A 24,712-nucleotide genomic window follows, 5' to 3' on the forward strand; every position below is an offset into this window, starting at 1 on the left:
GGATTACCAAAGGAGGGGGTCAGGCTGTGCCTTGGCCAAAGGCCTGGTGGAACGGCTCCGTCTTGCAGGCCCTGCGGAAAGATGTCAAGTCCCTCAGGGCCCTGGTCTCTTGGGACAGAGCGTTCCACCAGATCGGGGCCACAGCCGAAAAAGCCCTGTCTCTGGTTGAGGTCAGCCTAACCTCCCTGTGGCCCGGGACCTCCAAGATGTCTTTGTTTGAAGACCGTAAGGTCCTCCGTGGGACATACCAGGAGAGGTGGTCCCGTAGATACGAGGGTCCTAGGCCGTATAGGGCTTTAAACGTTAAAACCAGCACCTTGAACCTGATCCTGTACTCCACTGGGAGCCAGTGCAGCTGGTATAGCACTGGGTGAATGTGATCCCGCAGAGAGGACCTTGTAAGGAGTCTCGTTGCAGCATTCTGCACCTGCTGGAGTTTCTGGGTCAGTCTCAAGGGCAGCCCCACGTAGAGTGAGTTACAATAATCCAGTCTGGAGGTGACCTTCGCGTGGATCACAATGGCTAGGTCAGGGCGAGAGAGGTAAGGAGCCAACTGCTTAGCTTGGCGGAGATGGAAAAATTTCGCCTTTGTTAAAAGCTTAGGGGGAAAGTGGCTGGGGTGGTGGGGAGATTTGAGTCCCCTGAGTTTCCACTAATCCAATTGGATTAATGGGGGATGGTGGGAGTTGTAGTCCAAAGACCCAGAGGGCACCTGCTTGGCACAAGTCTGACTGAGAGGGTGCAGCTGACTAGACTGAAATGGGACGGGGTTTGGGGACCACGGAGGCTGTTTCTCAGCTTTGCTCTCTCCTGGCAGGTCAGCGCCCTCTGCATGTTCCCGGACCTCTTGAAGGACCCCAACTTTCCTGAGGATGCAAAGGAGAAGGCCCGGAGGCTGCTGGCGGCGTGTGGGGGGCACAGCATCGGTGAGCCCCCTTTGCCCTTCCTCTAGCATCCTTTCCTGGGGGCGGGTGCCAAGGTCCAAGTGCCCCTTCCTCCCCCTTGCTGAAACACCTCCATCCCACAGAAGAGCCGCTTGGGGCCTCTCTGGGCCTCCAAGTGTTTGGACTCAGAGGCGTAGGAAGGGGGAGTGCGGGGGGTTTGGTCCGCCTCAGGGGTCATCCCGGAGGGGGTGACAAAACGCCACACTGCAGGGGTTGGCACTTACTGCAGGGTGCATCCTGCGTGGCCAGTTCCCAGAGGGGATGGAGAGCCTGGCCTCCAGAGAAAGGACCCTATGCAAGTCATTAGCTCCCCATCTGTGAAATGGGAACAATTCATGCCATTTTTACAGATTTGCACAAACAGTGAGGGCTTGTGGTGTCGTCATTGCACAGTGCAAATATTTTTCAGTATCGCCATGCAACCTCTTCACACATTACCTGCTTGGGCTATGATCAGATTTGATCTAATGTTATTTCTTATTAAATCTGCATAGCACCCTTCAAAGATTTCAGGGCCGTTCGCGGCATAGAAATGCAAAACGAAAACACAAAATACATAATAGGAACAATAACAAACCAAACCAATAACAAAAACCAATAACGCCTCTTTTGAGTTTTGAATATTTTAAGACACACACACACATACATATTCCACCTTGTCACAAATTCCAGATCCGCTGGTCCAGGAGTTCTGAAATATACTCGGAGTCGAGAGTGGATTTCATGCTCTTTATTCAGCTCATAGTGGTGAGGAGGAATGGAAGTTCCCCCAGGATGTCTGCTTTATATACCGTATTTTTCGCTCTATAACACGCACCCGACCATAACACGCACGTAGTTTTTAGAGGAAGAAAATCCGTAGGCATGCCACTCGTAGGCATTCCCTCCATAACACGCACAGACATTTCCCCTTACTTTCTAGGGGGAAAAAAGTGAGTGTTATCGTGCAAAAAATACGGTACATTATTTACACAATGGGCCCCACGTGATTGGCTAATTCCGGGATTCACCTGAAGGCCAATCAGGTTGTGGATTCACTTCCACCTGGAGCTGGATTGGGTGGCTCCTGTGGACCAATCAGACTGCTGCCTTTTGGATCCTATTCAACTCAGTACATAACAAGTTCCTTCTCTCCTCCTCTCTCTCCCACCTTCAGGTGCCTACAGTTCCAGCCCTGGCATTGAGCTCATCCGCCAGGATGTGGCTCACTTCATTGAGCGTCGGGACGGCGGAATCCCCTCCAGGGCGGAAAACATCTTCCTGTCTACAGGCGCCAGCGATGCGATTGTGGTATGGGGGGGCGCAGCTCTTGCTTGGGGCTAGAGAGTGGGCGAGGGCATGAAGTGGGGTGGCGAGGTTTGGTTGCAGGATCGGGGCTGCTCCATCAACCCCACCACCACCACCGCCGCTGAGACTCCCTCTTGGTCTGCCCCTTAGACGATCCTGAAGCTGCTGGTCTCAGGGGAGGGGCGCTCCCGTACGGGGGTGATGATCCCCATTCCCCAATACCCGCTTTACTCCGCCGCTTTGGCCGAACTCAACGCCATGCAGATCAACTACTACCTGGACGAGGACAAATGCTGGGCGCTGGACATTGGGGAGCTGCGGAGGGCTCTGAAAGAGGCTCGCCAGCACTGCCAGCCCCGTGCCCTCTGCATCATCAACCCGGGCAACCCCACCGGTAGGTCCCCGAAGCTCAGGGTACCCCAGCTGCAGGGGCAGCCTTGGGCTGTATTGTTGTAAACAAAAATCTGCCCTTTCCCCCTTATGGGGTATACAAGAGCCCATATAGAGTCCTTACGCAGGTTCCCTGTCGGTAGAAGAAAATAACAGAGGCCAACCAGAGAATATTGCTAGTAAGCCTGATCTTTATTGATCTGTTGCAACAGGGTCCTCACTCCCCACACGCAGGAGGGAGGAGAACCCAGAACAATGGTGCACAAGGCCTTATATAGATATTTTAAATTCCCTGCCCTGGAGCTCAAGACCACCCCTCCATACATCATACATGCATCACAGAAAGGGTGTAACCCAAGACCACCCCCAGATACATCATACCTACATCACAGAAAAGGTGGTCTACAGCAGAAATCTGAGTGCCTTGTTTATCTCGTCTGACAGGGTACCTGTTTAATGGTCACTTGGATTGCCTGGGAAGCTTGGCCAGTCTTTTGTAATGATCAATACTTAGTTCCTGAGCCAGGTCACAGGCTCACACCCTATTCGTATCTTAAATGTGCCCTTAAGACAGGATTTGTGAAGGAAAAGACAATGGGGAGGCTTTTCCATTTTCCTTTGACCTTGCAGAGAAAACATTTGGGAATCAAAATGGTTCCAGGTTGGCCTTCCTGTGTTGATCTATGTACGTGCTTGGTTGGTACACTTAGGAACATTTAACATGTATCTAAGACCTCAAAATTCCTATCACAGTATGGCACCCAGTGGAGAGCAGAGCATCTCCCCCTGCAAACCTCTCTTTGTCTCCTCTTCTCCCGCCTCAGGGCAGGTCCAGAGTCGCCAGCGCATCGAAGACGTCATCCGCTTTGCCTGGGAGGAACAGCTCTTCCTCATGGCTGATGAGGTGAGACTTTGGGACCCTCACAATCAAAGGCAGCGGTGCTTCTGCACACCAGTTGCTGGTCCCACTTGCGGGTTTCGCAACAGAGGCACTGGGAGGACAGGATGCTAGACTAGGTGGGCCTGATCCAGCATCCAGGCCTCATTGGGCCAAGGTCAGGTGGTCTCTCTTCTGGGAAATGGGCTGGAATGAGAGAGGCCAAGGCAGAACATCTGTACTCTGGTTCATCAAGACTCCTTGCTCCAAATGTCCTGGAAACTGTGTCAGTGCCTTAGAGACCCCCCCCTTTCCTCTTGGCCCCTTGGCCTCATTTACTTACTCACTCGCTTACTTATTTAACTTCGTAGTTGCTCGTCCCCCAAAGGTCCCCAAAATATATTCGTAAACATGATAACATGGGGGAACAGAACTGGGAGGAATCATATAACACATTGCTATTTCATATAACATACAACTTACGGGAAAATAAGAGCAAGCCACCAGCCCCATAAATGGTAGCAAATGACATTAACAATATTCAAACAATGAGCAAAACAGGGGTGTGGGTGGGTGTGGGGGACTCCCTGGTCCTGAATGGGGTGACTGTGCCCCTGAAGGACCAGGTGCGTGGCCTGGGAGTCATTTTGGAGGCTCAGGTCAATTCTGTGTCCGGGACGGCTGTCTACCAGCTCCATCTGGTATGCAGGATGAGACCCTCCCTGCCCCCAGACTGTCTCGCCAGAGTGGTGCATGCTCTGGTTATCTCCCGCTTGGAGTACTGCAATGAGCTCTATGTGGGGCTACCTTTGAAGGTGACCCAGAAACTACAACTAATCCAGAATGCAGCAGTGAGACTGGTGACTGGGAGCGGCCGCCGAGACCACATAACACCAGTCTTGAAAGACCTACACTGGCTCCCAATACGTTTCCGAGCACAATTCAAAGTGTTGGTGCTGACCTTGAAAGCCCTAAATGGCCTCGGTCCAGTAGATCTGAAGGAGCGTCTCCACCCCCATCGTTCTGTCCGGACTCTGAGGTCCAGCACCGAGGGCCTTCTGGCGGTTCTCTCGCTGCGAGAAGCCAAGTTACAGGGAACCAGGCAGAGGGCCTTCTTGGTGGTGGCGCCCGCACTGTGGAACAGAAGCTAAACAGCCATGTTTAGGGAAGCTTTTAATGTTTAATAGGTTATTGTATTTTAGTGTTCTGTTGGAAGCCGCCCATTATTATCATTGATGCTTGCGCGCCAACCCTGTGCCCCTTCCGTCCCCAAGGTCTACCAGGACAACGTTTACGCCGAGGGATCCCAGTTCCACTCCTTCAAGAAGGTGCTCTTTGAGATGGGGCCCAAGTATTCGGGCAGCGTGGAGCTGGCCTCCTTCCACTCCATCTCCAAGGGCTTCATGGGCGAGTGAGTAGCCTCTTCTGCTGCACTGCCTGGGGGATAGCCTCTTCTGCCTCCTGTGAAATGGAAAGAGGAGAGAGTCTGGCTTCTTCCCTGGCTTAAAATCTCCTGCCTAATATGCCTAATGCAGCCAGGAAGAGTCGGGTGGATATTTTAATATTTACAGTCTGGCCAATCTTACTGCACAATTTTGCCCACTTCCTTATGTTGTCAGGTGCGGCTTCCGAGGTGGTTACATGGAGGTGATTAACATGGATCCCTTAGTGCAGCAGCAGCTGAGCAAACTCGTCTCTGTGCGCCTCTGCCCGCCAGTGACTGGGCAGATCCTCCTGGATGTTGTTGTGAATCAGCCTCAGCCTGGAGACCCTTCCTACCAACAGTTCAGCCAGGTGAGTAAAACGGGGGCTGGCGGTGCATTGAGAGGAACTGGGGAATTTTGGGATCACCGCCAATAACAAATTGTTGTTTAGTCGTTTAGTCGTGTCCGCCTCTTCGTGACCCCCTGGACCAGAGCACGCCAGGCACTCCTGTCTTCCACTGCCTCCTGCAGTTTGGTCAGACTCATGCTGGTAGCTTCGAGAACACTGTCCCACCATCTGGTCCTCTGTCGTCCCCTTCTCCTTGCGCCCTCCATCTTCCCCAACATCAGGGTCTTTTCCAGGGAGTCTTCTCTTCTCCTGAGGTGGCCAAAGTCTTGGAGCCTCAGCTTCAGGATCTGTCCTTCTAGTGAACACTCAGGGCTGATTTACCTAAGAATAGAGAGGTTTGATCTTCTTGCAGTCCATGGGACTCTCCAGAGTCTCCTCCAGCATCATAATTCAAAAGCATCCATTCTTCGGCAATAGAAACTGCCAATATTGTCATGCCTTTAGAACTGTGGTTCCCTAAGTGGGGGGTAGTGCCCCCTGCTGGTGATTCCTGGGTTGGGGTGCACTAAGAGGCAAGTGGGCAGCAGGGGGCAGTGGAGGTGTAAATGACTATCGGGATTTTGAAAAGCTGGTGGATTAGCTGAATGCCAGCTGAGTTGTGCTAGTGGTGAACAAGCACTCGCCCCCCCCCCCATCACTGGTTGGCAAGTAGAGAGGTGAGGTCACATCAGTCTAAGGCACTCTCCCATTTTGCCAAGTCACCTGCATGGAGATGTATTTGCGCCAGCAGGTAAAAGGCAAAGGACCCCTGGACAGTTAAGTCCAGTCAAAGTCGACTCTGGGGTTGTGGCGCTCATCTCGCTTTCAGGCCGAGGGAGCCAGCGTTTGTCCACAGACATCTTTCCATGTCATGTGGCCAGCAGGACTAAACCGCTTCTGGCACAACGGAACACCGTGATGGAAGCCAGAGCGCACGGAAATGCCGTTTACCTTCCCGCTGCAGCCGTATCTATTTATCTACTTGCACTGGTGTGCTTTGGAACTGCTAGGTTGGCAGGAGCTGGGACAGAGTAATGGGAGCTCATTCTGTTGTGGGGATTCAAACCACCAACCTTCCGATCAGGAAGCCCAAGAGGCTCAGTGGTTTAGACTTTGTTGTTGTTTAGTCATTTAGTTGTGTCCGCCTCTTCGTGACCCCCTGGATCAGAGCACGCCAGGCTCTCCTGTCTTCCATTGCCTCCTGCAGTTTGGTCAAACTCATGCTGGTAGCTTCGAGAACACTGTCCCACCATCTCTGTCGTCCCCTCCTCCTTGTGCCCTCCATCTTTCCGAACATCAGGGTCTTTTCCAGGGAGTCTTCTCTTCTCATGAGGTGGCCAAAGTCTTGGAGCCTTAGCTTCAGGATCTGTCCTTCCAGTGAGCACTCAGGGCTGATTTCCTTCAGAATGGAGAGGTTGGATCTTCTTGCAGTCCATGGGACTCTCAAGAGTCTCCTCCAGCACCAGAATTCAAAAGCATCCATTCTTCGGCGATCAGCCTTCTTGATAGTCCAGCTCTCTCTTCCATACATCACTACCGGGAAAACCAGAGCTTGAACTATACAGACCTTTGTTGGCAAGGTGATGCCTCTGCTTTTAAAGATGCTGTCTAGGTTTGTCATTGATTTTCTCCCAAGAAGCAGGCGTCTTTTAATTCCGTGGCTGCTGTCACCATCTGCAATGATCATGGAGCCCAAGAAAGTGGTTTAGACTAGGCGCGTACGTAGTGGGGGGTGGAGGGGGCGGGTCGCCCCAGGTGCCACTCTGGAGGTGTGTGTGTGACAAGATGGCCCCTGCCTCCCCCCAGCTGTGCAGCATCCGAGGGTGTGTGCAGTCAGTATTGGCGCTGCTCGTGCGCCGTCCATACGGGAGTTTGTATAGGCTGCCTCTCACACGGTGACTGTACAGGCTGCCGCGCATGCGCACTCCGTATAGACGTCGCGTGTGCGCCACTGGGTGGTGTGTCCCGCCCCAGGTACCAAAGAGAGTTCCTCCGTCACTGGTTTAGACCACAGTGCCACCTGTGTCCCTATTTGGGCCTGTAGGGGTGAGAGATGAATTGTGGCCATTCATGGCCCCTTCCTGGTTCCTTTCCTCCACCCTCTGACCTGGAGGGTCTCTCTTCCTCCTCACGACGCAGGAAAAGCAGGCCGTGCTGAGCTCTCTGGCCCAGAAGGCGCAGCTCACGGAAGAGACCTTGAACCGAGCGCCCGGGATCCGCTGCAACCCCGTGCAGGGGGCCATGTATGCCTTCCCCCGAATTCATCTCCCACCCCAGGCTGTGCAAGAGGCACAGGTAAGGCCACACCTCCACCTGGGGCTTCAACTCCAGTATCCTTTTTCCAGGGAGGGGCCAGGACTCAGGGGCAGGACAGATGCTATGTGTGCAGAAGAAGGCTGCAAGTTTGAGCCCCGGCCTCTCCAGCCGGAAGGATCTCTTTGCCACAAAACATTTCATTGCTTTTGTTGCATTCATGCAAATATTTGCATATCGCCGCATCACTTTAAAAGATATATTAAAGCGGTTGGCAGCCATAAAAACATAAATTCATGCAATAAAACAGCAAAGAGGTTACCGTATTTTTCGTCCTATAGGACGCACCGGCCCATAGGACGCACCTAGTTTTTTGGGGGGGAAATCAAGGGAAATTTTTTTATTTCCCCCCCAGGTTTGCGCAGCCATCCCCAAGCTAGAAGAGGGAGACGGAGCGCTCCGTCTCCCTCTTCTGCCTTCAGGGACAGCTTGCCCCGCTGTCCCCCGAGTTTGTGGGGCTGGCGGGGGGAGAAGCAAGCTTGCTTCTCCCCCCCCCAGCCTCCAGATCAGGTCGGGGAATAGCGGGGTGGCAGCGCTCCGCCATCTCCCTATCCCCCGAGCTTGTGGGGCTGGCGGGGGGAGCAGCAAGCTTGCTTCTCCCCCCCGCCAGCCTCCAGATCAGGTCGGGGAATAGCAGGGTGGCGGCGCTCCGCCATCCCCCTATCCCCCGAGCTTGTGGGGCTGCAGGCTGCTGCCCACAAGCCTTGCGAGCCTGCGGGACATCCCTCCGGGCTTGCAAGACTTGCAGATAGCTTCCTGAAGCCTGGAGAGCGAGAGGGGTCAGTGCGCACCGACCCCTCTCGCTCTCCAGGCTTCAGCGAAAGCCTGCATTCGCCCCATAGGACGCACACACATTTCCCCTTCATTTTTGGAGGGGAAAAAGTGCGTCTTATAGGGCGAAAAATACGGTAAACCATGCATCATTTAAGAATTGTGGCAGGGTGGCTTCTCAATTGCCAGCCTAAGCCTGGCAGAATAGAAGATGTCTCCTGAATCTCTAAGGGCCGAGATTTCCACAGGACAGGCCTGGAGACATTTCTTCTTGTTGTTCCATGAGCCTCACCATGGGCTTGGGTTGACCAGGTACCTTTTTGGAAGTTGTGTGTCTTTGATTCTTTGTCCTGCCTGGGACTCCCCTTCCAGAACTTGGCTGCCCATCTCCAGGGCACTGAGCTCCACCAGCTTCCAAGCGGGTAGAATCCCATTTCCACCTCTCCAGAACATGGACTGGCTCCCATCTCCCAGCCCCCCCCCAAAGCATCTCCATGCCACTAGCTCTTCTCTCCCCCTTCCCTTCTCCCAGGCCCTGGGCCAGGCGCCAGACATGTTCTTCTGCCTGAAGCTTCTGGAGGAGACGGGCATCTGTGTTGTGCCAGGGAGTGGCTTTGGCCAGAAGGAAGGGACCTTTCACTTAAGGTAAAGACCCTCTTGGTTCCCTGTGGTCTCTCTCCATTCCTGGGACTCCAGGTGGGGTCTCAGGCTCTCACCCCCATCGTTCTGCCTGGACACTGAGGTCCAGCACCAAGCGCCTTCTGGTGGTTCCTTCCCTGCGAGAAGCCAAGTTACAGGGAATCAGGCAGAGGGCCTTCTCGGTGGTGGAATGCCCTCCCACCAGTTGTCAAAGAGAAAAACAACTTTCTGACTTTTAGAAGACATCTGAAGGCAGCCCTGTTCAGGGAAGTTTTTAATGTGTGACATTTTGATGTATTTTTAATCCTTGTTGGAAGCCGCCCAGAGTGGCCCTTGGAGCTAGACCTCAGTGTCTGGGCTGAACAATGGGGGTGGAGACGCTCTTTCAGGTCTACTGGACCAAGGCTGTTTCGGGCTTTCAAGGTCAGCACCAACACTTTGAATTGTGCTCAGAAATGTACTGGGAGCCAATGTAGGTCTTTCAAGACCGGTGTTATGTGGTCTTGGTGGCCGCTCCCAGTCACCAGTCTAGGTGCTGCGTTCTGGATTAATTGTAGTTTCTGGGTCACCTTCAAAGGTAGCCCCACTTAGAACGCATGGCAGTAGTCCAAGCGGGAGATAACCAGAGCATGTACCATTCTGGCAAGACAGTCTGGGGGCAGGTAGGGTCTCATCCTGCGTACCAGATGGAGCTGGTAAACAGTTGCCCTGGACACAGAATTGACCTGCGCCTCCATGGACAGCTGTGAGTCCAGAATGACACCCAGGCTGCGCACCTGGTCCCCTCCTTTGAAAGAGGATTGGACACATTCATGGAGGAGGAGGAGAGGGCTACTGGTGGCTATGAGCCCTGATGGCAATGTTTCTGCCTCCACAGTCAAAGACAGCCAGGCTTCTGAGTCCCAGTTGCTGGAAGGCTCCAGTGGTCAGGTCCTGCTGACAGGTCCCAGTCTTGCTTGCACATGAGAACGAGAGGGTTGCCTTTGTCAGGGGATGGGCAGACACTGTGCTCCTTGAGTCTCTTCCAGCTCTGCAGTCCCATGAGCCAGGGTGGTGTAGTGGTTAAGAGCTTCCCCGCTCCGCCACATGCAGCCAGGGCCTTGCAGAGGCCCAGGCCAGGTAGATAATGTGCCCCCCCTTTTTTACCTTGGGGATAACTGAAGTCCTATAAATAAGTATATTGTTATGTACTGAGTTGAATAGGATCCAAAATGTAGCAGTCTGATTGGTCCTAGAACAATGGGATCCAGAATGCAGCAGTCTGATTGGTCCTAGAGCAATAGGATCCAGAATGCAGCAGTCTGATTGGTCCTAGAACAATAGGATCCAGAATGCAGCAGTCTGATTGGTCCTAGAACAATGGGATCCAGAATGCAGCAGTATGATTGGTCCTAGAAGAATAGGATTCAGAATGCAGCAGTATGATTGGCCCACAGGAGCCACCCAATCCAGCTCCAGGTGGAACTGAATCCGCAAGCTGATTGGCCTACAGGTGAATCCCGCAATTAGCCAATCACGTGGGGCCAACCGTGTAAATAATGTATATAAAGCAGACATTCTGGGGGAACTTCTATTCCTCCTCACCACTATGAGCTGAATAAAGAGCATGAAATCCACTCTCGACTCCGAGTATATTTCATATATATAAATAATTTTCAGAAAAGTTATGCTGACAAATAATTTTATTTCAAAGCTCGAACTGTATCTGCATTATAAAGACAAAATGGAAAATATAGATAAATATGCTGACCGAGGCCCCCTTTGGAATCGGAGGCCCGGGCCAAGTGGCCCGTATGCCCCCCCCCTCCGTCTGGGCCTGCATGCAGCTGCTGGGTGACCTTGGGCCAGTCACACTTCTCTGAAGTCTCTCAGCCTGACCTACCTCACAAGGTGTTTGTTGTGGGGGAGGAAGGGAAAGGAGAATGTTAGCCGCTTTTGAGACTCCTTTGGGTAGTGATAAAGTGGGATATCAAATCCAAACTCCTCTTCTAACTCTTCTTCTTCTCTGAACCTCTCCTTTCTCGCCCTTGCTCTGCCCCAGAATGACCATCCTGCCACCCCTGGAGAAGCTGAAGGTTGTCTTGCAGAAGATGAGCCAGTTCCACGCCAAATTCACCCAGGAATATTCTCAGCTCCAGCTGCTGCGCAGCAGCCAGAAGACAGCAGAGAAGCAGGGGCAATAGGGTGGGGGCTCTTGCCCGAATCTCCTCCCTGCCTTCATGCCCCTGCCAGTGGGACTCCCGGCCCAGAAGGCACGGTCTGGAACTGGGATCAACTCTGCTTTCCAGAGAGCAGCCTCTGCCGCACTTCAGAGCCCCTCTTAATAGCTCGTTCCCATAGACAAGGCCTCAGTGTACTGGGAGGGGGAATGGGCACAACCCTGTCTCGGCTCCCAGGGACTTGGTACCCCCTTTCCCTTGGCTCACGATGCCATCTCTGCCATGCCTCCTCAGAGAGAAGAGCCTTCGCAGCTTCCCAGTCTGGCTCCTCTTCCCTCCAGATGGACAAGAGGGTGGGTGGCAGAGAAGGGGCGGCAGTGGGGTGTCTCTGGGGTGAGCAGAATGAGCAGTGGGGCAGGTGTCAAGCCCCACAAAGTCACCTTTGCCTGGACTTTGAGCCCTGATGTAGACCTGACACAATTCCCTCTGTGAACTGAGGGGGGTGGGATAGCTGAGGGTCTATTAAAGCCCCCATGATAAACCAGAGCCGCCTCCAGACTGTCACTGGGGGGCTTTCCAGACTGCTGCCATTTTAGGGTGGGATTCAGTCCTGTGCCGGCAAATCCTGGTTGTAAAACTGGAGCGGATTTGGTGCTTCTGCCCTCCCAAGAATAGCTTGTCTTTTTGCAGGAAGGGAAGTGGTGGGGAAATGGTGTGGAGCGTGGGAGAAGCCTTGCTTGGTGCAACATCATTTAACTTCCCTGCAAGCCTGGGGCAGACAAAGTGGAACCAATGCTCAGTCAGTGGGGTTTCTGCAGAAGGGATTCAAGAGCGGGCTGGGCATTTACTGAGGTCTGCCCAAGCGCAACAAATCAACTTTTAAAAAGTCTTTTGTGATTAGGAAAGTGATGAGAAATGTACACAAAAACACACCCTGTGACCTCCAGGTATAGGTCGGTATTGTTACGGAAAAATCCCGGGTGCGGAGTTGCCCTGCCACCCAGCTCGTCGGACTAAGTCCGCGGGTCCTAGCGGAAAAAATAAGTTCAGCCGGACACGGGAGCAAGATAAGGAGATCCGAAGTTTATTGCGCAACAGGTTCAAGGTGGGATTGAACCCCGAGAATGGGGTGACATAGACCTTTAAAAGTTCCCTCCACGCCCCATGATACATTGCAGGAAACGTCATCAATACATTATGGGAGGGTTGGGTTTCCTTGGATCACATCATGAATATGTTACAGAAAGGTGGGACTTCGTGGATTAGCATTTCAGAGAAGAGAGGGGAAGTATGCAGAGTGAGAGATATGCAAAGATAAACACTTCCTGAGTACCGGTGATGATGAAACAATAGTCCAGATATGCATCGTCTGCCACCTGGCATTGCCCGGAGGAAGGGCTCGGCAGAACGATCTGACAGGATTAGGGTCTTCCTGAGTACGTGACCTGCCGCTTTGGGGATTATGGAGCCAGGGGCAGCATCATGGAGTCCGGGGGAGGCTGAATCGAACAGTGCCAAGATGAGGGAAATCGGAGTTATGGTTGATTTTATATTAATTTTCGAAGGTTTCAGTCCTTTGCCGGTGAAATGTGTATCAATAGATACATTGTAGCAAGAATAGATACATTGTAGCAAGATTTTGACAGTTTTACGAGGTCGCTGGTTTCAGTTCAATTGTTCTCGCCGTGGGGGGCCGTCATCGGCTTGTCAAGGGGTTAAATGAGGCGTGCAAGAGCTAGCTGAGCTAGTTCTGCAAAGGGAATGCATTGTCCTGATTGGCTAAAGCGCGGGCATAGGAATAGGCGGGGATACAGCAATACATGGTCTACTCATTATAGGTATGGAGCGTGAATAGGCATAGCAGAGAAATACGGAAATATATCTGAGCTTATTTCGCTCGTAGAAAGGAAGGGAAAGAAGCGTTTCATTGGGGTCTGGGGAAAGTGTGGTGCTTGTGAGACATTGTGGGGCAGGTTCTATGGAGGTCATCGCCTCGGACCCAGTGGCAGTAGAGGATAGTATGCCCCCCCCTCCTCCTTCCTCCGTATCAGTCCCCCATTCGGAGATAGATTTGCGTTAAAGTTCTGTAAGAACTTGCAAATCCTTTCTCCGCATCCTAGAGTTCGGTGATCTCGTATTCCCCTTCTCCCAAGTGCCTCATCCGTATGTATTCTGGGAAGGTTGGAGTGTTTTGGGAGCGAGAGTATGCTCTAAGGGGAAATGTGACAGGAGGGGTCAGGCAGTGAAGGAGAGAGCAGCAAGGGGGGATGCAGCGTATAGCACAGCAGAAAATAGAGATACAGAGAATAACAATAAGGGCGGTAAAGAGCACAGCTTTCAACAACTGCCGGAGCCATCCTAGTTTGGGCAACCATCCCCACAAGTCCACATCGGAGAGTCCCTCATGCTGAATATCATTCAACCTCCCTGCCAGCTCGTGGATATTGTTAAGATGCCCGGTTATGTTCAAGGATTGATCAGTCACATACGTGCAGCATTCTGCGCCTATTAATGCACAGGTGCCTCCTTGACTGGACAAAATGAAGTCTGTCGCAATCCTAGTCTGTAAGCTCAACTGTCTTACCTTGGATAGTTCCGACATGAGAGAGTCTGTGATCTGGGTCGCCTCCTGCATGAATTTAAGGAGGATGTCAGTGAGCTGGAGAATATCCACATGGTTTGAGCCGGCGCCGTATGCGGGGAAAAGTGCTCAGCCTACAGTCTCTCCATTTGCAGCGGCGTCGGATAGGTCTGACAGTCCCTTTTGTTCCCTTTTGTTCCTCTGCCTCCCGGGGGCAGATGCGGGACAACTCTGATGCCGGGGACGATGTACCCTACGAAGCAGGACCCTGACATATGTGGGCTCACCCAGGTATATGCGCGGTGGCCACATACCCAAAATAAGCTGCTGAGATAAGACTCCATTCTCCCTGAGGCGAAAGCTTGTAGTAGCAGGGAGTCAGTGTGTTGAGGTTGCCAGGTTGGAGGGTGTCCGACAACTGTGGCCCAGGCGAGAGTAAGATTTCGGAAGACTCGGGACCCAGTCGTATCAGTGACAGCGACCTGAGCGGTGGGTAAAAGTTCTAAGTTGGAGGTGCAGGTACTGGACCCGATGAAAGTACCTTCTCCGGTGAAGGTTCGGCAAAGAGGTCCCTTGGTAGGGCCAGTGAGGTAAAGGTACTGGTGCGTCAAGTTCCATGCGGTTAGATTCCAGGAAGCGACATCCCCAGAACGGAACTGTTCTATGGTTACCGGGACCGGAACAAGGGGGAGACTTTGTTGGAGGTGACTGGGTGCATGAGCGCAGATCCAGCATTCTGGGTAGGACGCCTCCTTAGCCACCTGGCTAAGGAGCTTGATGTAGGAGTTCTGTTCCCAGGAGGAGAGGAGGTCTTCTCCCGGGAGGGAAGGGTCAGTGCCGAGCTGACGGGGAGCCGTGCCGAGTGGGTGAAGTGGGTCGGTGGTATTGAGGAGTCGCCTGTCTTTGGCTATGCCCCCACACCTCAGGGGCCCAACATTATCCCACGTGGGGGAGCGCAAGGGATGTACTGGATGGTACCAACCTTCTAGGTATTCCGCTCCTCTCCAGTCGTGGGTGACTCCGAGGTTCCAGAGGCAGCAGAACCTCCTTAGGCAAAGTCCTTGAAGTTGGGGTTTTTGGGGTTCTGGGGTCATGAGGAGGCATTGGAACCCGAAGATCAAGTTGTCGGAGGGGTCCGTTGAGTCGGTGTAGGATTGAGCGGATCCCCCTCTCTCGACCTCGGTCCAATTGGGTTTCCTCAGTAGTTCTCCGTTGCCATAGAGGAAGTAAGTTCCGTTCTTACAGTTGAGGCGGTAGTAAGGATGGTCGAGGGTGACGGCTGCTGATCCAATTCGGTGTAGGTTTTTGTCTTGAATGAAGAGTTCCCAGTATTCGTTGTTAGTTAACTGGGGTACAAGGGAGTGGCGTAGCAGCGTTCGAGATTCAGGCAGACAGAAATCTAAGTCCCCCATTCGGTCAGGATTCGACTTTCCACTGCTAGGTTGGCAGGAGCTGGGACTGAACAACGGGATCTCACCCCGTCATTGTTGGGAAAAAGCAGCAATGCAAAAGCCAGCTCCAGATGGCTGGAATGCAAAACAGGATGTTGTGTTTTGCAGATGTGCTGTTGGAGAAAAGGTGGAGTCTATTCTCTGTATTGAGCACCGGATGTTAGCTCAGAGTGTCATGTGACCTGTGCTGGAAGTACAGGGGGAGGAGTAGTGACTCTTCTGATTGAGTCTGAAGGGTGCAGTCACGTTTTCTATGTACTGCTGAATGACAGGAATAAAACATGTAAATAGAACTCCTGTCTGTCTCATTTCCCCTCCCTGGGAGAATGCAGGGAGGGAGAGAGAAGCAGAGAAGCAGAGGGTGTGTTTTCCTCACAACTAATGAGGAGAATCGCCGGAGTTATGACCTTGCCTGCCGGGAGTCGCAGCGGAGAGGTCATCAAGTATCCAGCTCGTTTGCCTGGGGGAGGCCAGTTACCTCTGACTGTGAGCTGAGATACTAACAGTCATAAGGGATTCGAACCGCCAACCTTCTGATCGGCAAGCCCTAGGCTCTGTGGTTTAACCCACAGCGCCACCTACGTCCCTTTATCGGATATGTAAGTGGCTTAAATTGATGGCACAGCTTATACTGGGAAGAAGAAGACAGAAATACATTCTGTTTTTCCCTAACACATTCCATCTTTCTTCTGTCATGGAACCCAAGGTGTGGTAAGAATTCACCTGTGTGCCACGTTGTTCGTTTCCCAGGTGAGGAAACCTTTTGTTTTGTTTTTTAAATGCTTTTTATTGATTTTTCATTTCACATAAACAAACCAAATACAATAATGCTCCATAATCATATACCCACTTTCTTTCTCAATGATCTGCCGATCACTGACTTCCCTCCCTCCCTCCAGCAGGTTCTCTTACTCCAATTCCCTTTCCACAGTTTCGTAATAATTTCCCAACCACGTCATAAGATTTATTTCAGCCCTACTAGAGTCTTCAGACTTCTACGGTTATTACTTATATAGTCCACAAATTTACTCCACTCTCTTCGGAACTTTGTTTCCTCCTGGATTCTGATCCTGTAGGTCAGATTTGCTAATTCCGCAGTTCCGCTAATTCGACCACCTTCGTCTGCCACTCCTCCACTGTTGCTAGTTCCTGTACTTTCCATTTTTGGGCTAACAAGGTTCTAGCAGCAGTCATAGCATACATAAATAATCTTTGGTCTATTTTTTCCATTTCCTCTCCCATCAAGCCGGAACAACCACTTTTTGAATAAACTACAGAAGCAAGGAAACTATTTCCAAGTCCAGCGTCCAGATTTAGGGACCCAGCGTTTATTATAGCTATGGCAATAGGGCAGAGCTCACTCAACGTGCCAGTTGAGAAAAGTTGATATACCGTATTTTTCGCTCCATAAGATGCACCAGTCCATAAGATTCACCTAGTTTTTGGAAGAGGAAAACAGAAATTAAAAAATTCGGAATCCCATAAGCCAGGACAGCCAGCGGGATCACTCCTTACAGAGCTCCACAGAGAACTTCATGAAAAGCTTCTAGCCATCTTCATTCAGGGCCGTAGAACAGCCTATCGGAATGTGAGCAATATTTCTACATCTGCCTTGATTATCTTCAATAAATCTATGTACAAGGGCTTTGTGGAGTTTTGTTAATACTATCCAGAAAGAGAGCGGAATCTCCAGACAGAACACCCGCTATGTTATTCTGTGGAATGTGTGTGTGTTTTTGAACACCCCGAAACGTAAAGGAGCGATAGAAGCAGCCATTTCCCAATACCTGTGGATATTTCAGTCGTTTTCAGAAGAAATTGGGCCACCGTCTCTGAGCGCTGTATGAACTCAGCATTTATCACTTCCTATAAAAAGAAAAGCAGAAAAGAGGAGTGTCTCTCACCCCAAATGAGGCCAGGGTAAAAGCAACTGCAATATTTTAAGACAGAATATTTATTGATTTATTTCCTAACATTTATGCACCACTCACCGCATTTTTCGCTCTATAAGACTCACCAGACCACAAGACGCACCTAGTTTTTGGAGGAGGAAAACAAGGAAAAAAATATTCTGAATCTCAGAAGCCAGAAGAGCAAGAGGGATCGCTGCGCAGTGAAAGCAGCGATCCCTCTTGCTGTTCTGGCTTCTGGGATAGCTGCGCAGCCTGCATTCGCTCCATAAGACGCACACACATTTCCCCTTACTTTTTAGGAGGGGAAAAGTGAGTCTTATAGAGCAAAAAATACGGTAATTGTAAAAAAAAAACCCCAAAGCAGTTGACAAAGAAAAGAAAACAATAAGATTGTTAGTAAAAACTGCAAACCCCCAAACTTTTAAAAATATTCGAAGCATAAAACTGATAAAACTAAAAACTATACGAAAACACACAAACGTTTGAAACATCTGGGCTGGCTTGTTTTTAAAAAGTTTAAAATTTTCAGCATGCATCAAAAAGAGTACAGTCAAGAGGCAGGGAGTTCCATAGCGCAGGTGCCGTCCAGTTAAGATGGCAGCTGAGAGGAAAGAAGAAGAGGTGGAGCTGTGTGGGTTGGAAGCACCTGGGGCTGTGCGGAGGGAGGGTGAGGGTGATGGATGGAGTATTCATGCGCATTCAAGTCGGTCTCATCCAGGGGATTGCAGACACAGAGTTAAGAAGAGCCATTCTGCTGTCTGGACAGGTCCCTTCTTGGTTTGCACAGAGAATCTGTATTTAACAGAGCCCAGCGACAGAAGGGCGCCGCTGTATTGAGGCAGCACCGAGTGTTGAAATTTTGCGCCCCTAACAATTTTGCTCCCAGGGCAACAGCCCCTGTGGCCCCCACACTGCACCACTGGTGTCCGCACCAGGGCATTCATGCAGACATGGGCAACTGTTTCCTTGTATGAAAAGGCATTCGGGGGGGGGGGGGAGAGATGAATCTATCGCTCCAAGCAGGATGAAAGTCTATTACTTCTTTTCCTTCCCTGCCTGTTGTGCCTGCAAGAGCAAAAATGTTGTAGTTGTTGTTGTTTGGCTGTTTTGTGCAAGAGCATGTTCTGCACAAAGGGACTACATATGAATCTGGTGTGTGGGGAGCTCTGGGCTGCCACTTGGATGAAGAGGATGTTGTCTGGATGCTGCACAACGAGACATCAGCCGCTTCAAATCTGCAGTGGGCAAGCTCTCTGTTAACTCTGTCCAAAGGTGCCCAGCAGGCAATGTGACATGGCTGCTGTGTCCACACTGTTCCATATGTTAAGTCTGCAAGCTGCGCATATTCTGTCAACTTAACATATAGAAGAAGAGAACAAGAAGAACATATGTTTGAAGAAGACTGGAAAACGTTGACTGAATATATGGGGAATAACTATGTACACATTTCTCGTTGAGACTATGCCTGACCTGACACACGTTGACCAGCTGATAATTGTGGTTTGATACTGATCCACTTTCCCCTTCTCCTACTTCCCTTTCCCTGCCTCCAGCTTCCCCATTCCTTTTCTGGCTGTCCCGGGGCACTCCCAGGATGACCTTCCTCTTCTGCAGGGGTGAAATGAGGCTTTCTTTCACCCGGGTCAAAGACTCAGTTTGGCATCCCCTCACACACACATTATATTATTATTATTATTATTGTTAGTAGTAGTAGTAGTAGTTGAAGAAGAAGAAGAAAATGTGATAATGATCAGGCGCATACCAGTGAGTAAGCCCTATTGAACTCAGTGAGACTTACCATACTTCTTAGTAGTAAAGGCTTGCACTTTAAGGCTCTAAAGAATAAAACAAAAAACAAAACAAAACAAAACAAAAAACAAAACAAAACAAAACAATAAATACTCCACAGGTTTCCTTGAAAAATTACTGGCTGCTGAACCAAGAAGAGCTCTCGGACTCAGGGATATTAATTGGTACACAATGCAATCAAAATATGGGTCAAGCAAAAGTGTGGTGCACCCTAAGTTATGTCTATTAATTTAAATGATAGCTCTGAGTAAAACCTAGTTGACTACCATGAAGTATTTTTTCCCCTGAAGTCATGTTAAAAGTCCATTAGGTCTCAGCGTAAAGAAGCAAGTCTGAATGTGAATTAGATTTGCAGTACAGACTGTCTTAATTCACCTTCCTGCCCTGGCGTTTACCATATTTTTTCATGTATAAGACGCGCCCACATATAAGACTCCAAATTGAGAAAATTAAGGGAGATTGTATCTGTGTATAAGACGACCCACAAATTTGAACCTATTTTTAAAATAAAAAACCCTAGTCTTATACACGGAAAAGTACGGTATCTCTTGAGGCTGTCAGCCAACCTTTTCTCTTGGGCCCAGAGTCCTCAGCTCCCTTGGCCAGAGCAGCTGCCCCTTTAGACATCTCTGACAGTTGCTCAACAAGGCAGGGAGCTTCAGATCAGGAATGCTGTCCTGCCAACCTCACGGTTCAGGCAAGAGACCCCAAGAGCATAAAATTCAAATCTTTCATACATTTTCCTACATAGAATCCTAGAATTTGGGAGCTGGGTCATCTCAATGAAAGCATCTATGGCAGATGTCCATCCGACCTCTGCTTAGAAGCCTCCAGAGGAGGAGAGTCCACGTGTTACATGTCTGCAGTTACACTGGCTCCATGTTTATTCATTCTTCCCCCCTCTTATCTTCTCAGCAGCCGGAGTTTCTAATCAGCGCCATGCTCTCGCCAACTGAACGGTCTCCTGCCCCCCCCTTCAACCTTTTGCCTTAGTTTCCAGGTTCCCCATTTTAAGGGCCACCCAACCACAGATTTAATCACACATCTACTACACCTCACTGACTTCCCCAAACTTACTCAACCGCATATTCTTTAACATGTAACATTAGCATGCTAATGCAAGCGTTGCCATTTTTTTCGTAATTTTCCAGAACTCTCTCTTTCTCTCTCCCGCTCACTCCATTTCCATGCTGACAAGGACTGAACAGGAACGCTTTTGCCTCACTCATGTTCCCCCGCCACGGCCATTTGAGGAAGCGCATGGAGCTCTCTGGCCAAAAGGGCCCTTGATTCCTCTGAAGGCCTCCTCTCAGCATTCCTGGCTGGCTCTGAGCCCACCTTTCCCATCTTCTTACTCTTCCTGATGCTAACAGGGAGGCAGACCCCCATGGCTCCAGCACGACCCCCTTCCTCCTCGCAGCAGGTGACTCACCTGGACTTGGCGGCTGGTCCAGGCACTCCTGGAAGGGGATTCCCAGAGCTGCAGGCCTGAACTGCCAGGTGTTGGGAAGAGCTGCAAGAAGGGAGCTTGTCTGTGGGTCAGACACAAACCCAAATTGTCTTTCCCTCCAACACACACACACACACACACACACACACACACACACACACACACGGAGAACTCCTATTTCTCCCCAAACCAATGACCTAGAAGCTGCTCTTCTGATGGTGAAGACTTGAGTCATCTTTCTCTAAGGGATGGTCATATTTTACAACAACATCATAGCTTGCCGGATCGGGCCCATCTAGTCCAGCATCCTGTTCTCAAAGGGGCTGAAGAGCTGCCTGTGGGGAGCCACAAGCAGGATTTTAGCACCAGCAAGGGCAGAACTAGATGTTCGCAAACGTGGCCCCCGCCAAGGGCATCCCCCCCCCAGTGCTGCCGAAATCATGGTACTTCGCCTGAACTTTCTTTAATTTGTCCTGAGTCTTTTGGGGTTTTTGATGATTGCAGAGGTATTGCTCAAGACCTGTTTATCAGTGGTGTGCAAGGCTTACTTGGGCAAACCTAGCCTTGTGTAAGACTTCAGTGTTGAACTTTTTAAATAAGAATGGAAATGTCTCCCCCTGCCCCACCCCCAAAGCACATGGTGTCAGTTTTGCCCACTGCGAATCGTGATAACTTTTGCTCAGAATTCACTAGGGACTAGGGCCTTGGTAAGGAAATCAGCCCTGAGTGCTCACTGGAAGGACAGATCCTGAAGCTGAGGCTCCAAGACTTTGGCCACCTCAGGAGAAGAGAAGACTCCCTGGAAAAGATCCTGATGTTGGGAAAGATGGAGGGCACAAGGAGAAGGGGACGACAGAGGACGAGATGGTGGGACAGTGTTCTCGAAGCTACCAGCATGAGTTTGACCAAACTGCGGGAGGCAATGGAAGACAGGAGGGCCTGGTGTGCTCTGGTCCAGGGGGTCACAAAGAGTCGGACACGACTAAACGACTAAACAACAGGGCCTTGGTAGCCCTGGTCAGTTTTGGTGTATGATGTAGGTTTAGCAGGGTCAGTCTGGAAGCTGCATCTGTGTGGGTGGAATGTATAAGAAGAGGCTTGCAAACCAGTCTTCTTGTCAAGCAATGGCTTTGGCTGACCAGTTAAGAACCATGATTAGCATAATCAAAGAATTGTAGAGTTGAGGGGTCATTTAGTCCAACTGCAATGCAGGAATGCAGTTGCTCTGTGCCATAGAACAGATGGGTTCCTCCATCTGGTTTATTTCCACATATATATCACCACCCACCAGTGAGCTTGACATTGACACCAGGAAAGGTCCGAGAACAGATATTTCAGCAGTCAGTCTATGAGAACTTAGAAAAGGATGCTGTGATTACTAAGACCCAACATAGGTTTCTCAGTGATAAGTCATGTCAGATGAACTCAATTTCTTTCTTTTGATGGAGTAACAAGCTTGGTAGATCAGGGGAATGCTGTGGACATAGCGTATCTTGATTTCAGTAAGTTCTTTGGACAAAGTCCTCCATGATATTCTTGCGAGGAAGCTGGTAAAATGTGGGTTGAACAAGGTAACTGTTGGGTGGATGTGTAGCTGGTTGGCGGATTGAACCCAAAGAGGGAGCCAGGGTGGTGTAGTGGTTAGAGCGGTGGACTCGTGATCTGGGGAACCGGGTTCAAGTCTCTGCTCCTCCACATGCAGCTGCTGGGTGACCTTGGGCCAGTCACACTTCTCTGAAGTCTCTCAGCCCCACTCACCTCACAGAGGGTTTGTTGTGGGGGAGGAAGGGAAAGGAGAATGTTAGCCGCTTTGAGACTCCTGAAGGGGAATGAAAGGTGGGATATCAAGTCCAAACTCTCTTCTTCTCCTTAATGGTTCCTTGTCATCCTGGGGCAAAGGGACAAGTGGGGTGCCTGAAAATCACCAGCCCAAAGGAGAGCCTCGCCTGGTGACCAGCACAAACCCCTTTCCCCCTCTGGCTCTTTTTTCCTCGGGTCAAGAGTCTCCAGGAGGTCACCATGGGTGAGCTGCACTTGACCAGCCCTGTTCAGGGAAGTTTTTAGTGTGCGATGTTTCCTAAATTGAGCCACCACAAATTTAGGAAAGAGGCAGAATACCAGACAGAGCTGAAGTTGATGCATCAAATGGTGAGTTGTGCAACTTCACCCAAAGTGTCAACACCCAAAAGCAGAATTAAAGCAATAGATGGGAGGGCAAATGCTGGACCTCAGTTTCAGTCCTCAGCATCTTTCTGATTGGCTTGGAAGGGTACAAAACAAGCAGAGCTGCTCAAGAGGAGGTCCAGGATTCAGCTAGAAGCACAGAAGAAAGAAGCCGAGCTTGCCAACTCTTCAAGAAGGACACAAAGACTTCTGCTGGTCCCAAGAAACAGGGTCAAGGTAAGTCGAGGAGGGGAACTTCTTGCACATAATACCTGAATCCCAGAAAAAAGAGCCCAGCGCCTTATATTAGTCTGAAAGTCAGCCTTCCCTCAGTTTCTTGGAAGCACATCTAAACTCTTGGAGAACTTAAGTTCCCATAGCAGTTAATGAAAAAGATTGAAACTGACTAAAAGGTGTAGTGTAGAGATGCTGGAAGCTCAGCCTAGTGGTTTCCCTTCCTCAGCCTTGGCCTGCCTCTGGTTCAGCCTTTGCCAACTTCATGCCCTCTAGATGTTTCAGAGGACAACTCTCATCCTCTTCATGGGGCTGAGGAGAGCTGTAGCCCAAAGTAGCTGAAGGCCACCAGGCTGGCAAAGACTGCTCTGGGTTCAACACTCTGCTTCTGGTCCTGCCTCAACCCAGAGCAGTCTTTGCCAGCCTGGTGGCCTTCTAACTGCCCGTTCCCCTCTCCTTGCAGAGACCACCTGTACCTTGGCTAGGCTACCTGCGGCTAGTGGCAGTTGGCATCCAACAAAACATCACAGGTTCCCCATTCTGCTCCAATCCCTTCTCAGTCTGGTTCTCCAGGTCTTGTACAGTGGTGCCTCGCAAGACGAAATTAATTCGTTCCGCAAGTTTTTTCTTCTTGCGAGTTTTTCATCTTGCGAAGCACGGTTTCCCATAGGAATGCATTGAAAATCAATTAATGCGTTCCTAGGGAAACCGCCTTCAGACCAGGTCCGGGGACAGTCTGTCCTCCGACCTCTTCTGAAGGCTGGGGGGGGGGACAAGGGCTTTTCTTCCCACTGCCAGCCTTCAGAAGGCTATTCTGAAGGCTGGCGGTGGGAAGAAAAGCCCTTCTTCCCACCTCCCGCCCCGCAAGCTCCGGGGACAGGAGGGCTTTGCTGCCGACCGCCAGCATTTTAAAAGCCCCTGCTGTCCCGGGGCAATTTTAAAATGCTGGGGGTCGGCAGCGAATGCTTCGCTCCCGCCCGCCAGCATTTTAAGATCGCCCGGGACAGCGGAGAAGTCTCCGCTGTCCCGGGAAGGCAGGCGGGGGGGAGCAAAGACTTTTGCCCCCCGCCGGCCTTCAGAAGAGGTCCAGGACCTCTTCTGAAGGCCGGCTGTGGGCGAAAGTCTTTGCTCCCGACCGCCAGCAATTTAAAACAGGTCCCCGGAGATTTCCCTATGGGCTTTCGTCTTGCGAAGCAAGCCCATAGGGAAATTCGTCTTGCGAAGCGCCTCCAAAACAGAAAACCCTTTCGTCTTGCGGGTTTTCCGTCTTGCGAGGCATTCGTCTTGCGGGGCACCACTGTATTCCTTCAACTGAAGCTCCACTGGTTGTTTCAGAGACATTACAAGCTCTTGCTTCTGATGCCTTCTCTTTCATGGGAACCTTCAGGGACACACACCACCCCATTATTTTATTTCATATTTTACTCTTTGGGGGAAGAGCCATAGCTAGATGACCCTCAGGGTCCCTTCCAACTCTACAATTCTGTGGTTCTAGGATTCAGTGACAGAGCACACAATGCTTTGACCAGACGGTCTGGGGTTCGATTCCCAGCTGGGAGAGGCCCATGTTGTGGAATCCTGGAGTCTGTGTAGACAGTGCTGACCTAGATGGAGCAATAGTGCCTGAGCTAGTGTAAGACACCTTCCAGTGCTCCTGTGCCCCCCATGCTGTTCAGGGAGAGCCAGACCCCATGGCTCCAGCAAGCCATCTCTCTCTCATGTGCATAATAATAATTTTATTATTTCTACCCCACCCATCTGGCTGGGCTTCCCCAGCCACTCTGGGTGGCTCCCAACAGAATATTAAAAACACAATAAAACATCAAACATTAAAAGCTTCCGTAAACTGCCTTCAGATGTCGTCTAAAAGTCAGGTAGTTGTTTATTTCCTTGACATCTGGTGGGAGGGTGTTCCACAG

At 50.8% G+C, this 24,712-nt stretch overlaps 1 protein-coding gene and 1 long non-coding RNA gene across 6 annotated transcripts in view; both read left to right on the forward strand.

The window, feature by feature from the left end:
• The window catches only part of GPT (glutamic--pyruvic transaminase), a 34,258-nt gene extending 22,897 nt beyond the window's left edge, over window positions 1-11,361 (forward strand). For all 5 annotated transcript variants that reach the window (XM_081204729.1, XM_081204727.1, XM_081204726.1 and 2 more), the window contains 9 exons: window positions 818-926; window positions 2,101-2,234; window positions 2,382-2,625; window positions 3,446-3,525; window positions 4,773-4,909; window positions 5,118-5,292; window positions 7,450-7,605; window positions 8,927-9,039; window positions 11,075-11,361. In XM_081204729.1, the coding sequence (XP_081060855.1) occupies window positions 818-926; window positions 2,101-2,234; window positions 2,382-2,625; window positions 3,446-3,525; window positions 4,773-4,909; window positions 5,118-5,292; window positions 7,450-7,605; window positions 8,927-9,039; window positions 11,075-11,216 (1,290 nt within the window). In that variant the 3' untranslated portion in view covers window positions 11,217-11,361. The remainder of the gene's footprint in view (window positions 1-817; window positions 927-2,100; window positions 2,235-2,381; window positions 2,626-3,445; window positions 3,526-4,772; window positions 4,910-5,117; window positions 5,293-7,449; window positions 7,606-8,926; window positions 9,040-11,074) is intronic.
• Window positions 11,362-15,741: 4,380 nt separating this feature from the next.
• Window positions 15,742-16,862, forward strand: LOC308593176. The gene is made up of 2 exons (XR_014010815.1): window positions 15,742-15,974; window positions 16,471-16,862. It is a non-coding gene; the product is annotated as an uncharacterized lncRNA (long non-coding RNA).
• Window positions 16,863-24,712: the final 7,850 nt, after the last annotated feature.

The sequence above is a fragment of the Podarcis bocagei genome, assembly GCF_964188305.1.
Source record: "Podarcis bocagei genome assembly, chromosome: 8".
NCBI lineage: Eukaryota > Metazoa > Chordata > Lepidosauria > Squamata > Lacertidae > Podarcis > Podarcis bocagei.